The following is a 17,604-nucleotide window of genomic DNA, read 5'->3' as shown; positions in this document are numbered from 1 at the left end:
TACAGCCATACTGTATACAGAAAACCTTCCAAAAGCCCGTCTCAGTGTAATGAACTTGAAAAATACATCACAGCGTTCCCATGTCTCCCATCCACCCACGCACCCACCCATCCTCTATCTAATCATGTCTCCTGAGTTAAGTTCAAATCTATACCATTCTCGCTGTGTTTGCCTCAAATGGTATATGACATTATAGTTATTGCCTCTCCCTTGGCTTTGCTGTTTCTCTTTTATTCCTTGTCTTTTCTCTCCTTCAAAATATTCCAGCCTCAGTTTCCTTTATCTCTTTCAGTGTCAGGTTTGCTGTTAATTAACCTTTATGGTCTTCCTCTTCCCCCACCCTCACTACCTTGATCCCTCAACCTACTTTCAATCCATTGTTAGTCTCTGTACTGCTCACACACACCCCTGTGGTACCCATGATTGCTCATGGGCCGCTGTGGCAGGGCACATGACTAGTTTATGCCAGTGAGAAACAGTCACTATGACAAACTCTCAGCCCTAGTGATTAGTTGATTCCTGGTAAATTCCCATACAAAACAGTAGCAGCTTGCTGAACATTTCACAGACAAGGGACATAAACAGGACTACAGGCAAGTCTACACTTAAAACTCTGCATTGATGCAGCTGCCCTGCTGTAGTGCTTTAATGAAGCTGCTGTAAGTTGATGGGAGAGTTTCTCCCGCCGGCATAGCTACCTCCTCTCAGGGAGGTGGATTAACTGTGTTGATGGGAGAAGCTCTTCTGCCAACATAGCACTATCTGCACTGGAGGTTAGGTGGGTATTAGTGCGTTGCTCAGGGGTGTGGATTTTTCACACACCTGAGCAATGTAGTTATACCGATATAGATCCGTAGCGTAGACCAGACCAAAGGAAGAAGCTACCCATCGCTACTGCAGACTATCAAAATAAATAATGTATGATTTCCTGTGAAAAGGTGGCTTTCAAATAGGCAACCTGGTGCTGAATCTGAGCTTACTTCCACCAATGTAAGTCAGGAATGAGTCCCCTGAAATCAATGGAGTTACATCAGTGGAAATGCTAGCCAAATCAGGCCCCTAGGTATAATGAGGCTGTGCAGGTTTCACCAGCAGCAGAATCTTTGTATTTCAGATAAGAGTTTGCTGCAGGTAATATGTATCTGTTACCAAAGTATAACTTCCTCCTGAAGAAATAATGGTTGGCCAACCCTTCCTGTGCTGCCTGCTGTATGAAAACTCTCCCCAAACCATCTCTCTGTTAGGGGGTCTCTTGTCTCTGCCTCTGTTTCCGGATGTTCATCAGGTAGATGCCATTGCAGCCAGGGGCGGCTCTACCAATTTTGCCGCCCCAAGCAGTCGCCGCTGAATTGCTGCCGCTGCAAAAGCAGCGGAGCTGCCACCGCAAGCCACCATAGCGGGAAGAGCAGTGGAGCTGCCACCAAATTGCTGCTGCGGGACACGGACTGCCGCCCCATTCTCAATGGGGGGAGGGAGAGCTCAGCGGTTTGAGCATTGGCCTGCTAAAGCCAGGGTTGGGAGTTCAATCCTTGAGGGGCCATGAAGGGATCTGGGGCAAAAATTGGGGATTGGTCCTGCTTTGAGCAGGGGGTTGGACGAGATGACCTCCTGAGGGCCCTTCCAACCCTGATATTCTATGAAATGCTGCCCCAAGCATCTGCTTGGAAAGCTGGTGCCTGGAGCCAGCCCTGATGGTAGCACCATGCTGGCTGAAAGGGGTAAACATTACTCGTTTATGTAAGCAGGCTGCCAGTTTCCTTAAAAGAATTAAAACATATTTATGAAAAACAATAAGCAAGAGGAGAGTGTTTCTACAAGACACAACTAAACACATTAGTCTAGATTGTCACTGGTAGATTTACACAATTAATAAACCATCCAATAAATCTTTTGCTTTCTTTTGCAGCATGGAAAACGCTTATTTACTTTAAAATTCCCCATGAGCCAGCTGCCAGCCCAGATGCTAACTGAATGGTGTGGCAGCTGTGTGTTTCCATGTCATTTTAGACTAGGATTAAGAAAGAAAGCCCTGTGATTGACCCTCCCACAATGAGATTCTGTGACAGACCCATCTCCTTACTCACTCTACTCTCCAAGCTGGTATTGCCTTTGTAGAGGGGGATACGCTAGCGTCTGATACCCCTTCTGGTGACACAATTTTCAGGGGCAGATGGGAGGCCCTAGCCATACTCACTACATACCCATAGGTCTCAGTTGGGTTTGTACTTGGCACAGCTCAGCCACTACCCATGCTGCCAAGGCTACATTGCTATTTATACTCATGCTAACTTGATGAGAGCTAGCATGAACATGTGTACATAAGTAGGGGAATCACAGCCCTATCTTGTGTAGACATAGCCTTGGAAAAACACCCAATCTTGATTTTAAAATTGCCAGTGATGGAGAATAAGCCACAGATGTATTCCAAATTATTCCAAAGGTAATTACCTTCATTGCTAAAATTTTGTATCTTATTGCCTGTCTGAATTTGTCAAGCTTCAACTTCCAGCCATTGCATCATGTTATACCTTTCTGTGATAGATTGAAGAGCCCATTATCAAATATTTGTTCCCCATCTGTAGGTACTTTTAGACTGCGATCATCACTCATTAACCTTCTCTTTGTTTAGCTAACTAGACTCAAGGAGCTCAATCTACCACTAGAAGGCATATTGTTTAATCCTTTAATCATTCTCATGGCTCTTCTCTAAACCCTCTCCAATTTATCCACATCCTTCTTGAACTGTGGACACCAGAACTGGACACAGCATTCCAGCAGTGGTTGCACCAGTGCCAAATACAGGGGTAATATAACCTCCCTACTCCTACTTGAGATTTCCCTGCTTATACATCCAAGGATCACATTAGCCCTTCTGGCCACAGCATTGCATCAGGAGCTCATGTTCAGGAGAAGTGGTGAGTCATTGTCAGCTAGACCTGAGTCATACCCGAATTGCAGATCATATTTATTGCTCCGTGCTCACAGTGTTAAGGCAGGTTCAGCCCTCTGAACCAGAAGCAGATTTTGTTCATTATTCAAGGCCTTGAGGTTAGTCAGAATCTGAGTCCGAAGTTTGCAGGGGCTTGGATCTTGTGGGCCTGGTTTTATTGCATATTTAAGTGCCACATGTCTCTCCTCTGGATAACATCAGCTTGTTTGCATGTGTTGTGTTTTCTTTTCCCCCTGGGTGTAGTGGAGCGAGGTGCAGCAGATGATAAACAGTACCCCCATCTATATGTACCAGGACTGCAGCGTGCTCTCATTGGGCGACACTGATCACTGGCTCCGCACCAACTGGATATACCGGGGTGAGGCAGCCTCCCGCATCTATGTGGAACTAAAGTTCACCGTGCGTGACTGCAAGAGCTTCAGGGGTGAGGTGGTGACCTGCAAAGAGACCTTTAATCTCTACTATATGGAGTCAGAGCAGGATGTCGGCATCCAGTTCCGTCGCCCCCTGTTCACCAAGGTCAGTAGCAATGGGGGTTGGGGATCCTTTTGACCCCCCAACCTAAACAAGATGAGGCTGGCCAGATGGGAGACCTCCATGGAAATCAAGGGTCCCATAGGGAACAGAATGGGTGATGCCATAGGAAATGCTCTCTCTCTGCTGCCCCAGCATGATGGTCAGGGCCCTCTTTGCTGCAGGAGGTGCCAATTGTCAAATGAGCTGTAGAACAGAGGGACTGAGAACATTTAATGTTGATGGTAATGCTTTGCATTTACATATCCAAGGACCATGAAGGGTTCTAACAAACATCATCATTCCTATGTTACAAATAGGGAAACTGGGACCAAGAGAGATCAAGTGACTTGCCCAAGGTAATAAAGTAAGTCAGGACAGATAAAGAAATAGGACATAGGTCTCCCGACACCTAATCCCCTGCTCTGATCACTGGTCAGAAAAGAGTGCGTGGCATTTTCTTTGAGGGTAGAGGTAATGGTCTCATTGGTTGTACCAAATTCTTATTTGCATCACCATGCTCTGCCGCCCTATGTTTCTCCTGCAGTTTCATTTGGATATGGTACTTATTGTCCCTTCTTCCCCAGAAGCAGCTGAATTCCAGTGAAGAGAATCTCAGCTTTCCTGTAAACAGTCTCCTATAATCAGGGCCCAGTATGTTTTGTGGCAAGCCATAGACCTACATTCTTTGGCAGTCCTCCCCTCTTCATTTTCTGCAACACATCATGATAAAATTCTTCTTGAAATTTCTACAGCAACTTCTAGTAAACTCAAGCCCAGAGAGTTGCACTGAATTAAATAGGAAAATGAAAAATACAAGTATCTTGTAACTTCATTTGGGTTATTTATTTTGACATTAAATTCATGTTTTTCTATTCATTCCCGCTGCCCCCACATTTTCACTATGTTCTAGTGAAATTCTGGAGATTTAGGCAGTTGGGTAGGGGACAGGTGGGGATTTTGACAGGTAGGAGGAAGTTGGGGCTTCCAGTATTAAAAAGGAGGAGATCATCATCACCCAGATCTTATTCATAGATTCCAAGGCCAGAAGGGACCATTGTGGCCTCCTGTATAACACAGGTCTCAGAACTTCCACAAAATAATTTGTAGAGCAAACCTTTTAGAAAAAACATCCAGTCTTGATTTTAAAATTGTCAGTGATTGACCAAGACACTTGGTAAATTGTTCCAGTGATTAATTACCCTCACTTCAATTTACATTAATTTACATCATATTTCCAGTCTGAATTTGTCAAGTTTCAGCTTCCAGTCATTGGATCATATTATCTCTTTCTCTGCTAGATTGAAGAGCCCATTATCGAATATGTATTCGCCATGTGGATACTAATAGACTGCAATCAAGTCACCCCTTAACCTTTGTTAAATAGATAGACTCAAAGAGCTCAATCACTGTAAAACAGGTTTTCTAATCATTTAATCTTTCTTGTGGCTCTTCTCTGAATCCTCCCCAATTTACCAACAGCCTTCTTGAATTGTGGGCACAGAACTGTACACACTATTCCAGCCATGGTCACAGCAATGTTAAATACAGAGGTAACATAACCTCTCTGCTCCTGCTCGAGATTCCCCTCTTTAGGCATTCCAGGATCACATTAGCTCTTTTAACCACAGCATCACACTGGGAGCTCATATTCAGCTGATTATCCACCACAAGCCCCAAATTTTTTTCAGAGTCACTGTTTCCCAAAGCAGAGTCCCACATCCTGTAGTTATGGCCTATGTTTTTTGATATCTACCATGTTGCATCAGTAGATCTCAAAACACTTTAAAAAGGAGGACAGGATCAAATCCCCATTTTACAGATGGGGAAACTGAGGCACAGAGAGGTGAAGAGGGTTGCTGAAGGTCACCCAGCAGGCAAGTGGCAGAGCTGGGAATAGAATCCAGGTCTCTTGAGTCCCAGTCTGGTTTTGTATCCACTAGGCAACACTGCCTTCATCACCTCTTTTCCTCCCCCTTGGGGCAGGGGCAGAAGTGACTAGACATGTTTTTTTGTGGAATTTTAACACCTACTTCTTTGCATCCAGCTTTACGGCAACAGCTGTCCCAATTCCCCACTCCTCACGTCTGTTGTTGCTGCATCCAAAGATGGCAGTTGAGCCCACTTGAAGTTTCTTGTGAGCTGATTACCAGTTGACTGCAGAGATGTTTCAGGCTGGGGTTTTCAGAGGAGTCTAAGGCCTTGTCTACACTAAAGGGAAAAGTCGATCTAAGGTACGCAATTTGAGTTACATGAATAGCGTAACTCAAATTGACATAGCTTAGATCTACTTACCGCGGGGTCCACACTAAGCGACGGGGACAGGAGATGCTCTCCCATCGACTTCCCTTACTCTTCTCGATCAGGTGGAGTACAGGAGTCGACGGGAGAGCAATCGGCGGTCGATGCATCGATCGCCACAGCATCAATCCTCCAGTAAGTGTAAACAAGACCTAAGGGAGTTAGGTGCCCAACTCCCACGGACTTCAGATTTGCCTCAAAAGCCTAAATGCAGAAGCAATGCCCATCTAGCCAGGGTCTGGAAACACACCCACTGTCCCCTATGGATTATATCAACAGATGGGAAATATCGAAGGCACATGCAGGACTGCTCACAAGCACCTGACAGACAGAGAATTGTCAGCAGCAGTTTATTCAAAATGTAATTTCAACTAAACAAATCCAAAGACTATCACTGTTTATTGGTAGACAAATTGCTGACAGAAAAAGAACGAATCCACCTCAGAAGAATGACTTGTTTCTGTAGTCTGTAAGTGTGCTGTGGCAGCGCTCAAAGGCCATCCTGAGATCAGGGCCCATTATGCTAGGTGGTGTACAAACAATGAATCCGTCACATGGCTCCTGAAGAGAAGTTAAGTGGAGAGCTGGGAGGAAAAAATAGAAACAAGGCTTGTGAGGCAGATGGGGGATGTCCATAGGGGTTATATAAAATGAGGGAAACAATGGGGAACGAGTGCACTGGTTTTATGTGTTTGTGCTTAGTCATCCACATGCAAAGATGGGAAGATCCTGGAGTCCAGAGCACCAGAGCTAGAGAGGCCATAGAGAAAGAAGTTACAATGAAGGCTGTATGGGGCTGTAACAGGGCATAGGTTTTCTTTCCCACACCTGATCCCTGATCACTGCAATAACCTTCAGACTCTCTTCTTTTAGTGTCCACTCCATAGAATTTATTCAGTTGCCTCCACCAACACTTGTGCAGTGCAATAACAACAATTCTAATACCTATGACCCTATTACCTGTTCTTCAGGGCCCTGTGAGGAAAAGAGACCTCCTTTTCTTGGGATCAGCTTCAGTCTGGGCATAGCTAGCCCTGTCTTCCCCTCCTGCTAATGCTTCCTTCCTGCCTTTTATCAAGATAGTCAACTGATGAGCCAGTTAGTTCCCTCACTCACCCAGATTCCCCATCTGATTAGCTAATTCCTCTATTTCCTCAATCAGCTGTCACTGGGAAACTAATTGAGGCTACAGTGATCAGAGTGCTGGCCCATCTATCTCAGCACTCTTGACACAGGGGCTTTGGGGTGAAAGACGCATGACAAATGTAACCTTGGAGGAAGATCTTCAGGTGCCATAGATCTTGATTCTTCCTCTCCTATTCAGGTCAACACAGTGGCAGCAGATCGGAGTTTCACAAGCCGGGACATTGAGTCAGGCGCTATGCAGCTGAATGTGGAAGTGTGCCCGATACGGAAGCTGTCTCAGCGTGGATTCTACCTTGCTTTCCAGAACTCTGGGGCCTGTGTGGCTCTGGTCTCTGTCCGGGTATATTACAAGACTTGCCCAGAAACAGTGGGGGGACTGGCCCGCTTTCCAGAGACACTGGCAGGCTCAGAGGGGCTGACAGAGGTGCCAGGGGTCTGTGTAAAGGATGCAGCCGAAGAAGCAGGCTTCCCACCCAGGATGCATTGCAGTGCTGATGGGGAGTGGCTGGTGCCAATGGGCCGGTGCCTGTGTGCTGTTGGGTTTGAGGAGGCTGACAGAAGCTGTGTAGGTAGGTGTGCAGAGGTGGGAAGGGGGCAGTCAGGTGCAAGGGGAACAATGGGGAGATGGAGATCTGGGCAGTGATATAATCCAGCAGTATTTGCAGGGGGTGAGAGGTGAGTTATACTCACCGGACCAAGAGCTACCCTAAGTGCATCTGACTTTGCTACTGCCTCTCTCTCTGTGTCCCCATCTCTCACCCCTGCTGTCTGTGCCCTGTCTGTCTCTCACTGATTCAGTTAGTCTCTCTTTATTTCTCTCTCTCTTTTGTTCCTGTCCCTGTCAGGCGTAACAGTTGCACACACTCCTCCACTCCCTCTTGGTCTCCTTCCAGCAGCCCTTCAGGTCTGGAGCTGGTTTCTGGGAGCTGTAAGTATATGACTGACACTGACTCACTCAGCAACCAGCTCCCAACCATTAAATGGCAGCCGTGTTCTCTGGGGTACTGCAGCTAGGTTAGGGAAGAGCAGATGGACAGATCAGCACCTTTGTCCCCCATGTCCAGGAACTTGGATATGTGGGTGGGAAGGGTCAAAGCTCTCCCTGTATTGTGCACATGCATTCCCTGTGTGGGAGAGAATTCTGCTATGTTGGGGAATGAGTGTAGCACCCCCTGCACAGCCCAACTCAGCATTCAGGGAGAACGAGCACATGAGAGACCATGGGCACACCCACTGTATTGGAGGGGAGCGCTTGACAAACTGAACTGGGCCCATCACAGCAGTAGATTGAGTCTCCCTTTGGCAGCGAGGGGAGAGAAGGTGCTAGTGGACTGTCTTCCAGCCTGTAGCAGCTGGGAGAGAAAGGGGATGTGTTGAGGGTATGTGGATGGCACATTGCTGAACCTATATTGCTGATGGGGGTGGTGACTGTGCCCAGGCAGTTACAGGGCCCACAAGTGATACATTCCTGCTCATGTCCCGCATAGTTGCAGCTACAGGAATGAAGAGGAGAGGGAGAATTGATGGGAGCCTAAGTGCACAGGGTGTCAGGCAATCCACACTAGATTCTTAGTGTCTATAGGGGCCTTGACTGATTCCCCGTCTCCCTGCCTTGCTCTCCCTCTGTTTGCTCCAGTGTGGCAACTTGATCTCTGTTTGGATTGCTGATGCCTCCCCATTCCAGCCTTGCTCTGGGAGCTGATGAAGGGTTAAGGGAGATCCCTGCCCCTCCCCTTTGCTCTCCTTCAATGGCTCAGCCAGTTTTTCCACTTAGCTGCTGCTGCTGAACTCTCCCCGCCCTCCTGGGAGCTGAGCACGCTCTCCTGGGAAGGGGCAGGGAACCCATCATGCCTGGGCTGGTTCTCACCGCTATCATGGGGTGATACTCCCCCTCCCAACCCAAATATAGCTGAAGCCAGATGTGTCCTCCAAAGGGACAGCAGGGATCAGGGTAGTCGCCCAGCGGGTGGTGGGGGTGGGTTGGGGTGTGTGTGAGGGAATGGCAAAGCTTGAAGTGGCATCTTGTTGGTGGATGCAAAGAAGGAAGGCTAGGTCTAGGGCACCTGTTTGTCCACCCACATCTCCATTCCAGTTGCTTGCCAGTGGCAAGGGGCCAAGTGCTCTGCAAAGGATCAGAACTGATCTAGATCTCTTGCTGAACCCACCCAGTGCGGCAGAGGCCAGGATCGTGGCTCTGACCTTTGCCTTTGGAAGGAGGCGGGCTCCAGCTCAGAGCTCCATCCTGGCATGGGGAGGAGGACTCAGCTCTGGTCCTCCATGAGGAGGACTCAGCTCTGGCCTTTGTTGTCCTCTGATGGGAAGAGGGGTGGAAAGGTAGGAAGAGTCATGGGATGGGATGGGATGGGATGGGATGGGATGGGATGGGGGCCGGGGGAGATCCAGCTGTGACCTGTACCCTCTGATAAGGGAGGAGGGCACCGCATGGAAGACATCTCTGACCTTTGCCTTGGAATAGGAGGATAAGGAGGGATAGTAATTGTGGTGTGAGGGGGTCCCAGCTGTGCACTAGTTCAGACAACTGTTGGGTGACTTTCCAGGTACTGATATCAGAGTGTAAAGCCTTAAGGGGTCTAAGCCCAGGCATCTCACCTCATTGCACCCACCATAGATCTATGCTCATGTGGAGATAGATGGTTCTGCATCCCAAAGGTGTTGCTTGTGGGCACTGGTGGCATAGCTTTCCCAGTGGCCAGCCTGCACCTCTGGCATGAGCTCCCTGCGGTAAAACAATTAATTATGAAGGTGCAGGATGCCTCTCTTTGCCGAAGACTTCCAAGCCAGTTGGGTCCCCTGGTTTCCTAGCTGAATGGCAAAGCAGCAGGGAGCATGTGGTTTGGTCTTTTATTATTGAACTCTTGATTGCCTCATCTTAATCCTTGTAAGGTGCCCAGTCACCCTAGTGACATGCACCAAATAAATACTTGTAATAACGATGAATGAAGGGCAGGGCAGCCGGTTCTGATCTTTGCCCTCAGGAGGGCGGTCCTGGTCTTTTGCCTTTCCCAGAACCTGTTTTCCCCATTTGATTCCTTCGGACTTTAATTCCAAACAACAAAGCTGCTCATATGCTATGTGCTGGGAAGGCATGGGGAACAGGCAGTTGGGGGTGGCGAGGAGGGGCAGGGTACAGGAAGTCTGAGAAGGGCTCAGCTGACGTCTCTAACGGGGAGTCACCTCCCACTCTGGGTGCACTGAGGGCAGAGACTCTCTGTTCCTCTTCCTGTTTGATGAGCCCACAGAGGCCTTGTTAAAGATAATTGGTGGGTGGGACATGGCGGCAGCGATGGCAACAGCGCGCTGGGCCAGTCCCACACTCTGTACCGCCCCCGCAGGGGAGGGGTGCCTCATTTTCTGCTAACGTGGCGGGGTCACCCCAGTTTGTATCTGATTTATCTGAAACTTGTTCCCTTCTCATATCCTCCTCCCACATGTGAATCAGAATTCTCGGCTCTGGGATGGAGACCCGGCACAGCTGCCCCTCAGACAGAGGCAGGGAAACCTTGCTTTGAATGTGGGGGATGGGGGCTGGGGTGTGTGCCAGGGAGCTTGGGGTTCTGGCAGTCATGGGGGTGGGAGGGCAGCAGCGGGGCAAGCACTCACCTTGGCCTCAGACCCAAATAGCAGGTTGAGGAAGTGGCACAGTTAGGCAGCTTGGTATCCCTGCCACCCCCACCCCCACCCCAGGCCTCAAAAGCATCCCCCCAGCCACCTTCCTGCTCCCCATCTGCTGCTTTTAGACTACTGGCAGAGGTTCCTGCCCTGGAGTGGAAACAGCTCTCCTCACATCCCTGAAATGACACCTGCCTGGCCACCCCTTCCCACCTAGCCTACCACCAGCCCCCATGTCTCTCCCTCATGCCAAGGGAGACCAGGCTGCCCCTTCTCACAATCAATCCTCCCATGGGACAGAGGAAATATTGTGGGGACCAAAACATAGATCAGCTCTCATAATATTTCCATTGCTGTGGCATTAGCCTGTGCTCCTCCCCTAGTTCTGCTACCCCTGCCATCTTGCTTAACCCCTTCCTGCCATCCAGCCACCCCAGCCCCCAGGGGTAGTGTGTGCAGGGGTCCCTAAGGACACCGGTATGGGAAGCAAGCTGCCACACTCTGCACTGCAGTAAGAATCTGCCTTTCTGGTGTGGTGCTGCCCCTTGCAGGCACTTGTTACCATTGCACCTTCCATCTGACTTGGGTTCATTCCATTCTCTCATGCTAGCTCAGTGTGGTGACATAATCCTGTCTGTCTGGCATGCCTCTTCCCTGTTAGATTCTAGTCGTGTTCCCTCCCCTGCTCGTCAGCACACCCTCCACAGGCCCACACTACAATTTCCCATCTTATTTTCTTACCTTTAGAAGCAGCAGCCCACTCTGTCTAACTAGGCGTTCCTCACCCAGGGCCATCATTTCAGAAAAATGCAGGGAGGGCGAGCAGCATCCCTGCTTCCGCCTCCCCACTGAGGCTGTGGCAGCTTGTGGGGGGTTAGTGGGCCGGTCCTATCCTGGTGGGGGGCGGGGAAGTGGCTGGCTGGTTCTATCCTGAGGAGTGGGCAGTGAGGTAGAGGTGGGGGTGGGGTGTTTTTCACCAATGGCTGGCCTGGCACAAGGATCAGGGCCCAGCTTGCTCCATGCTCAGCTCTGGCCCTGGTTGGTGCTGCTTCCTGTCTGGCTGGTAGGACAGAGGCTCTCTGTTCTTCTTCCTGTTTGGCCAGGCCCAGCCGCCCCCTGTCATGACACAGGGACAGCTGGACCAAATCTGCCACCCTCCTCAAAGTCTGGGAGCTGGGGGGAGCTAAGGTCAAATGCCCTTTCTGCCGCATACCAAATGATGCCTCATCCCCACCCATTGTCTTCTGATGGGCTTGCCAACTGTCACCAACACCAGCAGTGCAGGGCAGGAGAGGGGAGAAGGGTAGTACATGAGGAAACATATCAGGACAGCGTAAGGGGAGAGTATAAAAACACACTCATCCCACTCCCTGCCTGTAGCACTTGGAAACCCCTGGAGGCTGCTGCTTCACCAGGCCCTGTCCAATCCTGCTTCACCAGGCCCTGTCCTATCATAGAATCATAGAATATCAGGGTTAGAAGGGACCTCAGGAGGTCATCTAGTCCAACCCCCTGCTCAAAGCAGGACCGATTCCCAATTAAATCATCCCAGCCAGGGCTTTGTCAAGCCTGACCTTAAAAACTTTTAAGGAAGGAGATTCCACCACCTCCCTACGTAACGCATTCCAGTGTTTCACCACCCTCCTAGTGAAAAAGTTTTTCCTAATATCCAACCTAAATCTCCCCCTCTGCAACTTGAGACCATTACTCCTTATTCTGTCATCTGCTACCTCTGAGAACAGTCTAGAGCCATCCTCTTTGTAACCCCCTTTCAGGTAGTTGAAAGCAGCTATCAAATCCCCCCTCATTCTTCTCTTCCGTAGACTAAACATCCCCAGTTCCCTCAGCCTCTCCTCATAACTCATGTGTTCCAGTCCCCTAATCATTTTTGTTGCCCTCCGCTGGACTCTTTCCCACCTGCAGTCCTTGCCACCTGGGGAAGGGCGAGAGAGACCCCCCAAAGCTGCTTGGTGGCAGGATTGCTGCAGGTGACAAGAGGATGCAGATGATATTGCTGGACAAGTGAGAGTTCAGAGGAAGGAAGGGCAGAGGAAGTCAGGTTTCTGGGGGTAAAGTCAGGATGTAGGGTTGGTATCCACTGAAGTGGTTGTCCTCCTCACTTGGTTTCCCCATTCAGCCCTTGCTCACCTTAGCAGCAGGGACTGGGTATATATGCCATCTCCACATACCTGGCAGGCAGTGTAGTTCAGTAAGCGTGAGGAGACCTGAGTTCCATTCCTGGCTCTGCCACTGACTTGCTTGAAACCTTGGTAAAGTCACTTCCCCTCTGTTCTTCAGCTTCCTGTCTGTCTGGTGGGGTGATAGTGCTCCTGCTCCCCAGGGTTTGTAAAGGGTTTCGAGGTCAATAGGGGATGAGCATCACATAAGTGCTTTTGTCCCTCCAATCCATGAATTAGAAGAGGTCTGTAGGGTTGGTTGAGAATTGTATGGTGAGATGGTTGCCCCTTTTGGGGTGTTAGTGATCTGACTAGGGTTTGCTTAGAAGGGTTTAATTGCCATATAGATTTCTGGGCTCGGGCTTGAGCCTGGGCTCTAGGATCCTGCACGGTGGTCCCAGACATCTGTGTGTAATGAAACAGCCCCCCAGCCCGAGCCCCGTGAGCCTGAGTCAGCTGGCACGGGCCAGGCACAGGATTTTAATTGCAGTGTAAACATACCCATAGATGGTTTGCTAACCTGAAGCAGACTTTTTCAATTTGTTGACAAAATCAGAACATTTTCATAACTGAATATTTTTTCAGTTTGCTGGCTGAACTGACAAATCAGTTATTCACTCGGCACTAGCCAGGGGCCCATCCTTGATTCTTCTAGATCTATCAGCACCCTTTAACACCACGGGGCACGTAATTTTGTTGATTCAGCTGCAGATACTGGCCAGCAAAGATGGGCTTACACTTGAATGGTTCTGCTTTTTCCTGAAAGATGACAAGAGAGTGCTGCTGGGCAAGTGCCCACATGTCCTCAGTGGTTCCCTCTTCCTGCACTCTGCAGGCTTCACTCTTTGTGCTTTACCTGCTCAATGTGTATCCACAGCTGATGGGTGAGGCTGTGACACTGTTTGGGTCATGACGCCACTATTATGGGACTGACATACAAGTCTGTGTCATCAAACCTGGATGGAGCGGTCTGCCTGCTCTCCCTGGCCAAGACAAAGGATGGATGGAAATGAAAGGCTGAGGCTCAGTCCAGCAGTGACAGAAGTTAGGGAGAAGCCTGAATTTGTGGCAGAGAGAGTGCCTGACCCTGTTGTTGAAAGGGGTATGCCTGCCCTTTGTCAATGAGCTCCTGGAAACATTGCTGGGTCCCTCAACTGCTCCCCAGTTCCCAAATAGCATTGGTGGCCTGGAGCATCTCTTTCCATCTCCTTTGGGTGAGATGATTACAGTCATTTATGTGGTGCAAACCTCACCACGGTAACCCACACCTGTGACCTCCCTACTGGGTGATTGCAAGTACTCTTCATTGGGCTTCCCTAGAAGACTCCTGAGATGCTACAACCAATGCAGAATACAGCTGCCCTCTGACTTAGTGGTTTTGGCCATAGGGAGCACATGGTATCTCTTCTTTGCAGTCTACACTGGCTTCATGTCCAGCTGCATCCAAGTGTAGTTCAGGGTGTTGACATTGATCTAGAAATTGCTACATGCCCCGAGGCTGGCTAGGCAATGCATTGTCAAGATCGGCAAGGCCACTCGTGCTAACAGTCCCCCGACTGAAACCTGTGGTGTCAGTGGGCACCCTTCCTTGTTATGGATTTCCACAGCCCAAAGAGAAACCCTGTATGTCCAGTGACATTTTTATTTTAGATTAAGGGAAACAATCAAATAAGAAAGAAAAGGAAAGTCTTCATGAGAGTGTGGGCATTTTTTTGGTACCAGGCTGCATCAAATCTGCCTCACAGTTGCTCTTCTGGACAAGCAGATGCTCCAGAAAGTAGAGGAGTAGTGCAAGAAAACTAAGTGCTAGCAGTTCCATAGCTGCCTAGCCCTAGACCACACCCAGCTCTGGCATTTGCAGCCCAGGGTGGCACAGCCAGGTTTGGTGTAAATCTTGAAGGGACAGGAAATGTGCTGTATTTATGTTGGGAGGAGTCTCTTTGAGGCTGACCAAGTCCCAAGTGTTTGATTGATTTTTCCAGGGACCTCCCATGTGCAGTCTCCAGCAGCCATGATCTTGTATTCCCTACCCCTGGGAGCAGGAGAGAGGGAGGAGTACCAGGGCTGTGGAGGTGGAAGATGTGGGAGCCAGGCAGAGTTGGCTGGTTACTTACCACTAACCCTGTGCTTCCCTGTTGTTTGTGTGTCTGCAGCCTGCCCGCGAGGATTCTACCGTCACTTCCCAGAGACCAAGCGCTGCCTCAAGTGCCCCCCGAACAGCTCGTCCAGTGCTACAGGGGCCACAGCTTGTCCCTGCAACCTGGGCTTCTACCGGGCACCCACGGAGAGTCAAAGTGTTGCCTGCACTCGTGAGTCAGGGCTTGGGGAGGAGAGCAAGAAGAGGAAGGGTCAGCAGGAGAGAGGAGGGGGGAGATCCAGGTGCAGAGAGAAGGCTTTGGAGAGGGAGATGCTGGTGCTGTGGAGAGAGAAGTGCCTTATGGGGCGGGGAGAGAGGCAGTCCTGAGCCACATGAGGGAGAAGAGAAACTACTGTACTGGTTTGTGCATTGGAGCCTGTATGCTGGATCTAATTCTCTCTCCCCCACTCTCTGCAGGTCCCCCTTCTACTCCCCGCAATGTCAGCTTCTCCCTGGTGGGGACGCAACTCTCCCTTTGGTGGCAGCCACCCAGCGACCATGGTGGGCGCAAGGATCTGACCTACAGCATCTCATGCCAGCGCTGCTCTGTCCTGGCATGCGAGCCATGTGAGGATAGCGTGGTCTTCTCCCCCAGTGCCTCAGGCCTCAACAATACATCCATAGATGTGGATGGTCTAGAGGCTTATACCAACTACAGCTTCACCGTGAAGGCACGTAATGGTGTCTCAGAGGTCAGCCCTTTCCCTCAGCGGACCTCCCCTGCAGTCTGGGTCTCTGTCGGGCACGCAGGTGAGTCACCGAGGTGGGCAGGGGAGCGATTTCCTTCGAAGGGGAGGCAAGAGGAGAGTCACTGTGGGTCTCTGAGCCTTCTTCATCTTATATCTCTCCTTATGCTGCACCCGTCAGCATGGTACCTACCTTCTGCCTATTGACTGAGTCTCTTCTAAGGTGCCCCCATGTAACAGTACCGAACTGGGCCTGTAGAGAGAGACACCTTCCTGTCCGATATATGCAACAAACAAACCACAACATCTTGGTGCAAATAGAGCCTTTAAACACACTGAAGTCAGGACATTCACAAGTGCAGGTTCCTACCTCACCACTCACTTATCCACCAATGATGGTGTGAGACATGGAAAGAGTGTGGCTTGACTCTTGGATCCCAGGATAATTCACAATGCTGCCATTAGGGGACCATGTTTTCACACCTAAACAGAACACGTTTGCCCTGGACTAGCTGAGAGATGATAAATGTGAAGTCTCACGATGGCATTTCAGGTTTCAGAGTAACAGCCGTGTTAGTCTGTATTCGCAAAAAGAAAAGGAGTACTTGTGGCACCTTAGAGACTAACCAATTTATTAGAGCATAAGCTTTCGTGAGCTACAGCTCACTTCCTCAGATGCATATCATGGAAACTGCAGCAGGCTTTATATATACACAGAGAATATGAAACAATACCTATTCCCACCCCACTGTCCTGCTGGTAATAGCTTATCTAAAGTGATCATCAGGTGGGCCATTTCCAGCACAAATCCAGGTTTTCTCACCCTCCACCCCCCCCCACAAATTCACTCTCCTGCTGGTGATAGCCCATCCAAAGTGACAACTCTTTACACAATGTGCATGACAATCAAGTTGGGCTATTTCCTGCACAAATCCAGGTTTTCTCACATCACCCCCACCCCCATACACACACAAACTCACTCTCCTGCTGGTAATAGCTCATCCAAACTGACCACTCTTCAAGTTTAAATCCAAGTTAAACCAGAACATCGGGGGGGGGGGTAGGAAAAAACAAGAGGAATTTGGCATTTCACTGTCACTTGTCAGAGCTGTATGGTGTTAAGTGAGGGTGTATTCATGTTGCTGTAGGAGCCCTACCTATGGAAATTCCTTTCTGCATTTAAAGTCTTCACCTCGATGCTGCATTAATAGAGCTACAGTGGGTGTGGATGATGTTTCAAAAGTACAACAAAATCACAGCTGAAGTGCCCTTGCCATCAGCAATGATTTACTATTGAACCCCTGGCTTACCCTCAGGCACACCAGAGAAGGATGAGCTGAATGCAGTACTGGAAGCTCAGCAGGGGCAGCAATGGGAGAAGCTGTAATCTGGGCAAAGGGGCCACACAGAGCCTGGGAGGATGGAGTGGGTTTAGTTTGTGTTCTCATCTATTTCTGTTTCATGCCATTGCTCTCCCCTGTAGCTCCAGTAACGGTGTCCCACCTGACTCTCACCCAACGTGATGACAGCAGCCTGTCTGTGTCTTGGCCAGCCCCACGGCACCGCAGCCGGAGCTCAGTGCAGTACGAGGTCATGTACTTTGAGAAGGTGAGAGGCACCTCCTCTCTGCTCCTTACCTGTGTCTCTTCTGCTTTTTGTTTGTGACACTCAGAAACTTTCCTCCTCTAGATGTCTCAATAATATGCTAGGAGTCGAAATAATAAGATGGGTGAACTAGAGTGCCTCATTTTAAATGAGTATATTGATATAATAGGCATCACAGAAACTTGGTGGAATGAGTGTAATCAATGGGACACAGTAATACCAGGGTACAAAATATATCGGAAGGACAGAACAGGTCTTGCTGGTCGGGGAGTGGCACTATATGTGAAAGAAAGTGTAGAATCAAATGAAGTAAAAATCTTAAATGAACCAAACTCTACCATAGAATCTCTATGGATAGTAATTCCCTGTTCTAATCATAAGAATATAGCAGTAGGGATCTATTACCGACCACCTGACCAGGATGTGATGGTGGCTGTGAAATTCTCAGGGAGATTAGAG

General features: G+C 49.3%; 1 protein-coding gene across 3 annotated transcripts in view; it reads left to right on the top strand.

Moving 5' to 3' along the window:
- Nucleotides 1-17,604, top strand: part of EPHA1 (EPH receptor A1) — a 64,484-nt gene that overhangs the window by 31,862 nt on the left and 15,018 nt on the right. For 2 of the 3 annotated variants that reach the window (XM_073312508.1, XM_073312525.1), the window contains 5 exons: nucleotides 3,194-3,469; nucleotides 7,089-7,479; nucleotides 14,871-15,026; nucleotides 15,272-15,604; nucleotides 17,024-17,148. In XM_073312508.1, the coding sequence (XP_073168609.1) occupies nucleotides 3,194-3,469; nucleotides 7,089-7,479; nucleotides 14,871-15,026; nucleotides 15,272-15,604; nucleotides 17,024-17,148 (1,281 nt within the window). Of the gene's footprint in view, nucleotides 1-3,027; nucleotides 3,049-3,193; nucleotides 3,470-7,088; nucleotides 7,480-14,870; nucleotides 15,027-15,271; nucleotides 15,605-17,023; nucleotides 17,149-17,604 lie in introns of those variants that run through there. The other variant, XM_073312517.1, reaches the window with a different exon arrangement.

The sequence above is a fragment of the Lepidochelys kempii genome, chromosome 1, assembly GCF_965140265.1.
Source record: "Lepidochelys kempii isolate rLepKem1 chromosome 1, rLepKem1.hap2, whole genome shotgun sequence".
NCBI lineage: Eukaryota > Metazoa > Chordata > Testudines > Cheloniidae > Lepidochelys > Lepidochelys kempii.
This window is presented reverse-complemented; position numbering and strand designations above follow the sequence as displayed.